Here is an 11,625-nt window from a genome sequence, read left to right as displayed (position 1 = left end):
ACACAGGCCTCCACGCTCCCCCAGCTGCCCGCTGCCGGCATCCAGAGCCCTCGACCGGCAGGCGGGCTTCCACGTCCCGTCGGCACCTCAGCTCCGTGGCTTGGACGTCTGCACTTCCTGCCCTGCTCAGAGGGCCACCAGTGCCCAGGAAAAAAATCCATCCAGGCACCCCGGGGAGCCCCAGGCTGACCAGCCACTGCCCAGCCTGAGCTTGGTGCTCCAGCTTCCGGGTTCTGTCCATGGGCACCAGCAAGACCCCAGGCATCCAACAAAAACAGGATGAAGAAAACTTTAGTTTGCAGGCCATAGGCAGCCCACACACCTGAGCGGCCGCTGCCTCCCAGGCCCCGGCAGGGCACCAGGCGTGGGACGCAGGCCCAGCCGGTCCCTCTGCCCGCCCCACAGAACCAGAAACAAAGCAGCGGGAGAGGGAGGCGCCATGGCAAGGCCTGTGCTTTATTGCGGGTCATCGGAGGGGACGCGGTGGCGGCAGCAGGCTCGGCCGCACAGCATGGGCAGCTGCACAGCCCTTGGCCACCTGACACCCCCACAGACACCACACGGGCACCCCCGGCCTCCGACCAGGCACCCATGGGTGCGAGGAGCCACGCTGCAGGTCCTTGCCCGGCACGTCCCTCGGGCATCCACGTGGCGCCTGCACGCAGGCCGCGCTCAGTCCAGCTCGATGGGGCTGCCACCGCAGGGGCTGTCCTCGCCCTCCTCCTGCTCCGAGGAGCCCATGAGGCTGCTCAGCAGGTCCCCTGTGCAACAGTGGGTGGTGTGAGGGAACCGCGGGCACCCAGTGAGGCCTGGGTCAGGACCTCAGCCAGCCCCCCAGAACATGGCTGGCAGGGCTGCCCACGGTCAGAGCAGGTGGGCACACCTGGGGCAAGACTGCCACCATCTGGAAGCTCCTGGACACTACAGCGAAGCGTGGATGGGAGCAAGGCTGGGTGGTCTGGGCCTCAGGTCCTCGAGGTGCCAGGCTGAGCTGCAGTGCCAGCCTCAGCTAGTGAAGGCCTTTGGGACCCCCACACAGCCAGGGCACGAGGGTGCACACCCACCCTGCCCCCTGCCAGGGAGCAGCTCAGGACGGCTCCTCCGTGCCCGAGTGGACAAAGGGACATGGACAGGCCTGAAATGTGGCCTGCAAACCAGCAGTGTGGGACCTGCTGGGCACGGTGCTGTGGGCACAAAACAGCCACAGCCCGTCACAGCCATGCACGCCAGGGGAGCAGCAGCCCAGGGAATGGGCCCCGTCTTACCGAGCAGGCCCCCGTAGGATGACGTCTGCTTGGGTGGCACCCCGAAGAAAAGCTGTCCTATCCTGTCGAGGTACTGCAGGGACAGGCAGCGGTTATGGGGGGCTGCACGCTGCGCCTGACCCTACCTGTGGCAGCCAGGGGGGGCCTTACCTCATTATACATGGGGTCTCTCCGCAGCGACGGCTGGTACTGCTCACACAGCACTGTGAACACGGCCAGCTTCCCGCTGCGGGTGCAGGACAGGCTTGATGTCAGCGTCCAGACATGGTCACACCCCGCACCCAAACCCCTCACTGCCCCGCACCCATACTCCACCCATACACCCCGCACCCACTCCACAGCCCCGCACCCACTCCACAGCCCCGCACCCACTCCACCTCACAGCCCTGCACCCACTCCACCTCACAGCCCCGCACCCACTCCACCTCACAGCCCCGTACCCACTCCACCTCACAGCCCCGCACCCACCTCACAGCTCCACACCCACACTCCATCTCACAGCCCCGCACCCACTCCACAGCGCTGCACCCACTCCACCTCACAGCCCCGCACCCACTCCATCTCACTGTCCCGCACCCACTCCATCTCACTGTCCCGCACCCACTCCACCTCACAGCCCCGCACCCCCTCCACCTCACAGCCCCGCACCCACTCCACCTCACAGCCCCACACCCACTCCACCTCACAGCCCCGCACCCACTCCACCTCACAGCCCCGTACCCACTCCACAGCCCCGCACCCACTCCACCTCACAGCCCTGCACCCACTCCATCTCACTGTCCCGCACCCACTCCACCTCACAGCCCCGCACCCACTCCACAGCCCCGCACCCACTCCACCTCACAGCCCCGCACCCACTCCACCTCACAGCCCTGCACCCACTCCATCTCACTGTCCCGCACCCACTCCACCTCACAGCCCCGCACCCACTCCACAGCCCCGCACCCACTCCATCTCACTGTCCCGCACCCACTCCATCTCACTGTCCCGCACCCACTCCACCTCACAGCCCCGCACCCACTCCACCTCACAGCCCCGCACCCACTCCACAGCCCCGCACCCACTCCACAGCCCCGCACCCACACTCCACCTCACAGCCCTGCCCCAACTCTACCTCACAGCCCTGCACCCACTCCACAGCCCCGCACCCACTCCACCTCACAGCCCCGCACCCACACTCCACCTCACAGCCCCGCACCCACTCCACAGCCCCGCACCCACTCCACCTCACAGCCCTGCACCCACTCCACAGCCCCACACCCACCTCACAGCCCCGCACCCACTCCACCTCACAGCCCCGCACCCACTCCACCTCACAGCTCCACACCCACTCCACCTCACAGCTCCACACCCACTCCACCTCACAGCTCCGCACCCACTCCACCTCACAGCCCCGTACCCACTCCACAGCCCCGCACCCACTCCACAGCCCCACACCCACTCCACCTCACAGCCCCGCACCCACTCCACCTCACAGCCCCGCACCCACTCCACAGCCCCACACCCACTCCACCTCACAGCCCCGCACCCACTCCACCTCACAGCCCCGCACCCACACTCCACCTCACAGCTCCACACCCACACTCCATCTCACAGCCCTGCACCCACACTCCAGTGTGTGGAGTCCTTGCACCACCCTGCCGCACCCTGGCCCTCTGCCTTCCTCTGCCAGCCTCACCCGTCGAGCGCCAGCAGCAGGAACCAGATGAAGTTGAGCAGGGGCTGCACGAAGGGGGGCCCGCCTTCGATGGACGGGTGCTTCTGCGTGTACGTCGTGAAGACCACCAGCGCACTGTTCTTGTTCTTCAGACAGAGGAACCTGGCGGCACCCGGGGGGACAGAGCGCTTGAGGACGAAGCGGGCCGGACGCCGTGCCAGCCAGGCCGAGGCTCTGCCCTCGGGGGGCCATGCCTGTGCTGGCTCTGCTTCCAGGCAGCACCCGGCCCCAGGCCCCAGCCCAGAGCGGGGAGCTCTGCTTCCAGCTCCAGCAGCTGCGTCCCTCACTGGGAGCTCACCCTGCACCCAGCCTCAACCTCACAGGACAGACCCGGCCCTGGCACACGCAGGCAGACCTCAGCTCCCACCTCACCCCGTCCCCCAGCACCCAGCACCCCCTGCCCTCCCTGGCAGACCTGCATTCAGCCCCCATGTCCATGACAACCGGGCATCCCGCCCCGGGAATGGCCCAAGCACAGACCGGGTACCAAGTACCTACTGTAGGACAGCCTGGGCCACGAACATGTCGGCCTCGCTGCGGAAGCCCCTCGAGGTGGAGTACTCGACCAGCATGTGGGCACAGCCCTCCCCGTCCGTGGAGTGCAGGAAATGGTACCGCGACTCACAGTAGTTCTGTTCTGCAGGGGGACAGCGGCATGACACACACGGCCACTGACCTGGCTCACGTGCCTCGCCAGCCGGGGCTCGCCAAGCAGGCCCTGGGCAGCCCAAGGCCACAAGGTGTGCCGAGCCTGACCTACGTCACAGGCCCACACGGACACGCTGACGGCAAGTTCACGTGCAGATGCGTGATGCAAGGCGCCGTCAGAGTGCTGGTAGCTTATGCTCCTGCAGGCGAGGCCCGGGCTGAGGGGGCCTGTCTGTCCTGACTCCCTGCACTCTGGGCCAGCCTCTGCAGAGGGCAGCAGCCGAGCTGGGCACAGCCCCTGCAATGAGTGGCGCCCCAACTCCTTCAGGGGATGACAGCATGCTGCCTCAGGGAGCAGAGCACAGAAGGGGCACGGGGATCAGCTGGGGTCAGGCCTGGGGAGCAAGGGGCACTGTGTCCATGTGGGGGTGTCAGGGATGAGGAGAAGGGGCGCTGTGTCCATGTGGGGGTGTCAGGGATGAGGAGAAGGCGCGCTGTGTCCATGTGGGGGTGTCAGGGATGAGGAGAAGGGGCGCTGTGTCCATGTGGGGGTGTCAGTCAGGGATGAGGAGAAGGGGCGTTGTGTCCATGAGGGGGTGTCAGTCAGGGATGAGAAGGGGTGCTGTGTCCATGTGGGGGTGTCAGTCAGGGATGAGAAGGGGCGCTGTGTCCATGTGGGGGTGTCAGGGATGAGGAGAAGGGGCGCTGTGTCCATGTGGGGGTGTCAGGGATGAGGAGAAGGGGCGCTGTGTCCCTGTGGGGGTGTCAGGGATGAGGAGAAGGGGCGCTGTGTCCATGTGGGGGTGTCAGTCAGGGATGAGGAGAAGGGGCGCTGTGTCCATGTGGGGGTGTCAGTCAGGGATGAGGAGAAGGGGCGCTATGTCCATGAGGGGGTGTCAGTCAGGGATGAGGAGAAGGGGTGCTGTGTCCATGTGGGGGTGTCTGTCAGGGATGAGGAGAAGGGGCGCTGTGTCCATGAGGGGGTGTCAGTCGGGGATGAGGAGAAGGGGCGCTGTGTCCATGAGGGGGTGTCAGTCAGGGATGAGAAGGGGCGCTGTGTCCATGTGAGGGGGTGTCAGAGATGTGCAGGAGAAGGGGCCCTGTGTCCATGAGGGGGTGTCAGTCAGGGATGTGCAGGAGAAGGGGCGCTGTGTCCATGTGGGGGTGTAGGTCAGGGATGTGCAGGAGAAGGGGCGCTGTGTCCATGTGGGGGTGTCAGGGATGAGGAGAAGGGGTGCTGTGTCCATGTGGGGGTGTCAGTCAGGGATGAGAAGGGGCGCTGTGTCCATGTGGGGGTGTCAGTCGGGGATGAGGAGAAGGGGCGCTGTGTCCATGTGGGGGTGTCAGGGATGAGGAGAAGGGGCGCTGTGTCCATGTGGGGGTGTCAGTCAGGGATGAGGAGAAGGGGTGCTGTGTCCATGTGGGGGTGTCAGTCAGGGATGAGGAGAAGGGGCGCTGTGTCCATGTGGGGGTGTCAGGGATGAGGAGGAGGGGTGCTGTGTCCATGTGGGGGTGTCAGTCAGGGATGAGAACGGGCCCTGTGTCCATGTGGGGGTGTCAGTCGGGGATGAGGAGAAGGGGCGCTGTGTCCATGTGGGGGTGTCAGTCGGGGATGAGGAGAAGGGGCGCTGTGTCCATGTGGGGGTGTCAGTCAGGGATGAGGAGAAGGGGTGCTGTGTCCATGTGGGGGTGTCAGTCAGGGATTTGGAGAAGGGGCGCTGTGTCCATGTGGGGGTGTCAGTCAGGGATGAGGAGAAGGGGCGCTGTGTCCATGAGGGGGTGTCAGTCAGGGATGAGGAGAAGGGACGCTGTGTCCATAAGGGGGTGTCATGTCAATCAGGGATGAGGAGAAGGGGCGCTGTGTCCATGTGGGGGTGTCAGTCAGGGATGAGGAGAAGGGGCGCTGTGTCCATGTGGGGGTGTCAGTCAGGGATGAGGAGAAGGGGCGCTGTGTCCATGTGGGGGTGTCAGTCAGGGATGAGGAGAAGGGGCGCTGTGTCCATGTGGGGGTGTCAGGGATGAGGAGAAGGGGCGCTGTGTCCATGTGGGGGTGTCAGGGATGAGGAGAAGGGGCGCTGTGTCCATGTGGGGGTGTCAGTCAGGGATGAGGAGAAGGGGCGCTGTGTCCATGTGGGGGTGTCAGGGATGAGGAGAAGGGGCGCTGTGTCCATGTGGGGGTGTCAGGGATGAGGAGAAGGGGCGCTGTGCTCACAGGGAGTTCTGGCCACCCCTTGTCCCTCCTCAAATCTCCCGACCAGTCTGGACAGACAGGTGAGCTCCACCAACTGGCCCAGACAGTGCGCTCAAAGCTGAGGAAGTACTGGAAGGCCCCCATTGGGTGCCCAGCCTCACCTTTCCATAGCGTGAGGGCCAGCAGCTGGTGGAGTCGGGGATGGCCCAGCTTCCCGGAGCCTCCGCTGGACCATTTGAGGGCTCGGGACACAAAAGCCACTCGCTCTGGAGAATTGGGGTCCATCAGGCTAAACACGGTGGCCAGGTTCTCTGCAAACACACAGAGCATCAGGACCTGGACACACAGTGCTGCCCCGGCTGCAGCCAGCACCTGCCTCAATGTCTGTGCTGCCTGGCCAGCCCCTGGCTTCCCGGCAGTGGAGCTGGCCCCGTTTTGTTCCCAGCAGGGCGGGCTGCTGGCCCCACAGCACCCAGAGGCCACAGGGTGTCCATGTAGGGGTGTCAATCAGGAATGGGCAGGAGAAGGGTCCCTGTGTCCATGAGCAGAAGAGGCTGGGTTGGCATTCTGCTCACCCTGCAGCTGGGCAGCTCAGAAGGGTGTGGTCAGCTGCATAGTCACCAAATGGACGGGCCAACAAGCCACGTCCCGGGTCAGAAGGGTGCCCAGCCGGCTGGATGGCTGGGCAGTCACCGCCCATTGAGAACCGTGACTGAGTGGATAGAACGGGGACAGCTCTGCCACACTGTTTGAGGGGCTGGCACAGGGACACAGCATCACCCAAGTAATCCCGACCAGGAGCCACCAGGGTGGGGCCCGAGACAGCCTGCTGCTCACCCAACAACTCCTCGGTCACGTCCACCTCCGCCTTCTCCAGCGACTCCAAGACGAGCATGGACAGGTCTGCGGCACTGTTTTGCTATGAGACAAGACACGAAGCTTGGCCACGTCCAGGGCAGATGCCAGCCAGTGGGGCAGTGACTTCAGCCCCCAGACACGCATGATGGCCACCATAGGCAGCCCTGCAGGAAGGATCCCAGGACCTGTCCCCCCAGTCCACTCCTCCAGGGGGCAGAGGACCCCAGGACCCATGTACCAGTCCACTTCCCCAAGCAGGACAGGACCCAGGCTGCATACTTGGCCATGGCTGAAAAACAGCAGGGCTCCAGAGTACATGAGCTCACGGGCCTCCACATGCTTGCTGTGGGACATGTACCTGCAAGACAGGGGGAGGAGTGAACGAGCACAGCCCCGGCCCGAGTCCCCCGGCGTGAGCGCAGCCCCATGTCCCCCCTGTGTGAGCGCAGCCCCGGCCCGTGTCCCCCGGCGTGAGCGCAGCCCCATGTCCCCCGGCGTGAGCGCAGCCCCATGTCCCCCCTGTGTGAGTGCAGCCCCGGCCCGTGTCCCCCGGCGTGAGCACAGCCCCAGCCCGTGTCCCCCGGCGTGAGCGCAGCCCCATGTCCCCCGATGTGAGCGCAGCCCCGGCCCGTGTCCCCCGGCGTGAGCGCAGCCCCGGCCCGTGTCCCCCCGATGTGAGCGCAGCCCCGGCCCATGTCCCCCTGGCGTGATCACAGCCCTGGCCCGTGTCCCCCCGATGTGAGCGCAGCCCCGACCCGTGTCCCCCCTGTGTGAGCGCAGCCCCGGCCCATGTCCCCCAGCGTGAGCGCAGCCCCATGTCCCCCCGATGTGAGCGCAGCCCCATGTCCCCCCGATGTGAGCGCAGCCCCGGCCCGTGTCCCCCGGCGTGAGCGCAGCCCCGGCCCGTGCCCCCCCCCGTGTGAGCGCAGCCCCGGCCCGTGCCCCCCCCCCGTGTGAGCGCAGCTTTGGCCCATAACCCCCTTTGTGAGCACAGCCCCGGCTGGTCCACTGCTGCAGCTGCTTGCCCAGCAGGCCTCTTCAGGGTTGCAGCTGTTCCCCGCAGCCACTGTGGCCCAACGCTGCAGAGCCCGCCTGCTACCTCTGCACACTCGGGCAGCAGGTACAACAGGGAGGAGCAGGGGACCCACACATTGCGCACTTGGGAACAGGGGACTCCACTGGGCCCTGTCCACACTGCGGCTTGCTCAGGAAGCTGGGAAAAGTTGCCTTCCAGGTACAGCAGGTACTTGAGGGACGGGGTGTATTCACACTGGTTCTGGGACACAGTTCTGAACTTCGCTGTCCGAGACCTCTGCAAAGCTTGACGGCTCAGGAGACAGGGCGGGGTGGGGGAGGCCCCTGGAGTGAAGGCGCCAACTCCTGGGCCAGGGACCTGGCTGTTGGGCACCAGCGGCCAGCCTGAAGCAGATGAGGTTGTCACTTCTGCCCAGTTCAGACCCAAGCTGTTGGGCCATGGAAGGGACAGAGCCGTGTCTCACTCGGGGTGCTGCTGCGCACTACAGTGGGCTCACAGCAGGGCAGCCGTGCAGTGTTTGGGGTTTACTTTGCTTTATTTTACACAAACACAAATGAGGGCAGCACACTAATCTTCCACCTGCGGTGCCAGCTTCCTGTATGGGCACCGGTTCACATCCCGGCTGCTCCCTGCTGATGACCTGGGAAAGCAGCTTTGGAACCCTGCACTCGTGGAAGGCCGGGAGGAAGCTCCCAGCTAGGGTGCTGACAGCCACCTGCGTCCCCAGCCAGCTCAGGCAGAGCTGTGACACTGATGCCACTGGCCGAGTCACAGCTGCCAGGCTGGCCACACCTGCCCTCCGTGGGACATGGCACACCACGGACAAGGTGACTTCCGTGACCTTGCCTGGGGTGACAAGTGGCAGACGGTGCAGGGGAGGACCACAGGCCGCTGCAAGGGCAGGCATGGTGACAAGCCGTCCTCTTGGGGGACGCGCAGGTCCCCACCAACCCTCGCGAGGCCCCATAGCCAAGGAGCACCGAGACCCAGGCATCCGGGCCCCACAGCGAGGCACAGGCCACTTCCTCCGATGTTCCTTCAAGGGACATTGGCTAGCTACCAGCTTAAGGGGCCAAGCCGTGGTGGTGGGTCAGGTCTACTGAGGTGCCGACACCCCATCACAACACAGCGTTCAGGGCCACCCCACGTGCTCCTGCACCCAGCGTCACCCTGCTCCGGCACGGAGACCTGGGTGGGCTTCAGCCTGGACCACCAACAGAGGGTCTCAGAACCGGGCCCCGACAAGGAACTTCTGGGGAGCTCCACCTGCAGCCATGCGCCCGCACTGTCAGCCCTGCCACACCTCAGGCCCCAGAGACAATCCACCCTGCTCACTAGGCAGTCAGACCCAAGGGTGACCCCAGCCACCGGTGGCCAGTGAGCTGACCAACTCATCCTGTGGACGTGGGCCATGCCGAGCCCATCTGGCAGCAGGAAGCCTGCGCCACCTCAGGGGAAACCAGTTCCCCCACTGTCCCCAGCAGCTGCACACTCAGTGACAAACCCACACACGGCCAGCAGAAGCTTGGCCTTAACACAGAGAAGGCTCCAGAACCAGGCTTGTCCTTCCAGTCACTGAGAAGTCAGGACAGTGATTCACAGCTCCACCCAAGGCCAGAGCCAGGGACTCCTGACCATGCCGACTGGGCTGCATACACAACGCCCGCACGTCCAGCAGTGGCCAGTGGCAGCCTTGGACCCCCCTCGGAGGTGGCCTTGACCCAGAGGGGGACACACTGGCCTCACCCCCCGGAGAGGGACATGCCAGCCTCGTCTCTGCCGAGGTGGACATGTTGGCCTCATCGCCGCCCCCTCAGGAGGTGGGCAGTGCCGGCCTTGACTTTGGAGGGAGACACACTGGCCTCGTGCTCCCAGGAGGTTGGGCAGAGCTGGCCTTGACCGTGGAGGGGCACATGCCAGCCTCATCTCCCCGAGAGGTGAACATGCCGGCTCCTCCCTCCAAGAGATGGGCAGTGCCGGGCTCATTACCCCCACGAGGTGGACATGCCAGCCTCTTGCCCCCGAGGGATGGGCAGTGCCGACCTCGTCCCTCCAGAGGGTGGACATGCCAGTCCCCTCCACTGGGGGTGGACATGGCGGCCTCATTCCCATCACGCTGGGGGACATGCGGCCTCGTCCCCCCAGGTGGATATGCAGCCTTGTCCCACCAGGAGGTAAACAAGCGGCCTCGTCCACCCGGGGGGACATGCGGCCTCATCCCTCACAAGAGGTGGACATGTGGCCTCGCCCCCTCCAGGAGATGCACATGCCAGCCTCAGTCCCCCCAGGTGGACGTGCTGGTCCCCTCCCCCCAGGTGGACATGCGGCCTCGCCCCCAGGTGGACATGCGGCCTGGTCCCCCCCAGGTGGACATGCGGCCTGGTCCCCCCAGGTGGACATGCGGCCTCGCCCCCAGGTGGACATGCAGCCTCGCCCCCAGGTGGACATGCGGCCTGGTCCCCCCAGGTGGACATGCGGCCTCGCCCCCAGGTGGACATGCGGCCTGGTCCCCCCCAGGTGGACATGCGGCCTGGTCCCCCCAGGTGGACATACGGCCTGGTCCCCCCAGGTGGACATGCGGCCTGGTCCCCCCAGGTGGACATGCGGCCTGGTCCCCCCAGGTGGACATGCGGCCTCGCCCCCAGGTGGACATGCGGCCTGGTCCCCCCAGGTGGACATGCGGCCTGGTCCCCCCAGGTGGACATGCGGCCTGGTCCCCCCAGGTGGACATGCGGCCTCGCCCCCAGGTGGACATGCGGCCTGGTCCCCCCAGGTGGACATGCGGCCTGGTCCCCCCAGGTGGACATGCGGCCTCGCCCCCAGGTGGACATGCCGACCCCCTCCCCCGGCCCCAGGCCGCGCGGCCTCCCCGGGCAGGACCCGCGGACCCCGGCAAGCTGGACGCGACCCCCGCTCCGGGTGAAGTGCCCCCAGCGCCCCTGGAGCCGCGCGGCCCGGGCCCGGCCGGCGTACCTGAAGAAGAGCGTCCGGTACATCTGGTGCGCCTCGTAGTAGTCGCCCTTCTCGACGCTGGCGCGCAGCTTGCCCTCCACGCGCTGGACGCCGCCGCGGTTGCGCGCGCCGTTGCGGGCGCCGTCCTGCTCGGCCATCGCCGCCGCCATGGGCCGGCGCTCCGCGGGGCTGACGCTTCGCAGGCTCGGCCCTCCCGGCTTCCGTCCGCGCCACGCCCTCCGCGCCGCACGCAGCGCACGTGACCGGCCGGCCCACGTGACCGCGGGGCCCACGTGACGCCGGCGCCCCCGGCACTATGGCGCGGCCGTGACGGGAGAGGCCTGGGCGTGGGGAGCGCGGACGGGGAGGGAGGACCGAGCCGGGAGACCTGCTGACCAGGAGGAGCGGGGAGGGAGAGGGCCCGGCGGGAGGGACGGGGAGACCCCGGCCGGGGGGCAGCACCCACCGCGGCGACCCCCGCGCCTGCTGCCCGGACCCTCGGGATTCCACCTGCAGACTGGAAGCCCAGGGCGAGACATGATTTGGGGCCGTGGCTGCCCAGGAGTGGCCGATCTCGCCCCACGGCCCGCCCTTGGGCACGGGCGCCCAGCTCCGGCCAGGCCCTGCGGCCATCCGGGGAGTGCAGCCAGAGGGGACAGGCATCTCTCCCTCTGTTGCTTAACAAAGTAAAAGGCGAGCTGGGTGGGACATGGTGGAGCTGGCAGAGGTCCCCATACTGCTACTCCCAGGGTGCTGGACTAGTCCAGCTGACCAGGTCCACCCGGACAGGACCGCCATGGACAGGTCCGCCTCGGCATGTCTGCCTGACCAGGTCCACCCGGACAGGACCGCCTCGGCATGTCTGCCTGACCAGGTCCACCTGGACAGGACCGCCCTGGACAGGTCCGCCTCGGCATGTCTGCCTGACCAGGTCCACCCGGACAGGACCGCCCTGGAC

The 11,625-nt window shown here is 66.6% G+C and overlaps 1 protein-coding gene across 1 annotated transcript; it reads right to left on the bottom strand.

Moving 5' to 3' along the window:
* Positions 1 to 47: 47 nt before the first annotated feature.
* On the bottom strand, positions 48 to 10,858 carry LOC121167047 (Golgi to ER traffic protein 4 homolog). The gene is made up of 9 exons (XM_040996420.1): positions 10,689 to 10,858; positions 6,959 to 7,037; positions 6,659 to 6,740; positions 5,983 to 6,132; positions 3,481 to 3,619; positions 2,944 to 3,084; positions 1,416 to 1,491; positions 1,266 to 1,338; positions 48 to 761 (listed from the first exon to the last, which is right to left on the bottom strand). Exons 1-9 carry the CDS (start codon positions 10,835 to 10,837, stop codon positions 673 to 675), a joined length of 978 nt encoding a protein of 325 aa, XP_040852354.1. The 5' UTR covers positions 10,838 to 10,858; the 3' UTR covers positions 48 to 672.
* Positions 10,859 to 11,625: the final 767 nt, after the last annotated feature.

This window comes from Ochotona curzoniae, unplaced genomic scaffold (assembly GCF_017591425.1).
Source record: "Ochotona curzoniae isolate NIBS_2020 unplaced genomic scaffold, NIBS_Ocur_1.0 patch295, whole genome shotgun sequence".
Taxonomy (NCBI): domain Eukaryota; kingdom Metazoa; phylum Chordata; class Mammalia; order Lagomorpha; family Ochotonidae; genus Ochotona; species Ochotona curzoniae.
The sequence above is the reverse complement of the archived record's forward strand: the minus strand, read 5'-3'. Positions and strand labels throughout refer to the sequence as shown.

What these genes read in the sequence shown, in the direction of transcription:
- LOC121167047 (XM_040996420.1), bottom strand. Translation starts at nt 10,837, where the DNA reads ATGGCGGCGGCGATGGCCGAGCAGGACGGCGCCCGCAACGGCGCGCGC. An exon ending in TACCGGACGCTCTTCTTCAG is followed by an intron (nt 7,038 to 10,688) that starts GTACGCCGGCCG and finishes CCTGTCTTGCAG; the next exon opens with GTACATGTCCCACAGCAAGC. An exon ending in GAGACCCCATGTATAATGAG is followed by an intron (nt 1,339 to 1,415) that starts GTAAGGCCCCCC and finishes CTGTCCCTGCAG; the next exon opens with TACCTCGACAGGATAGGACA.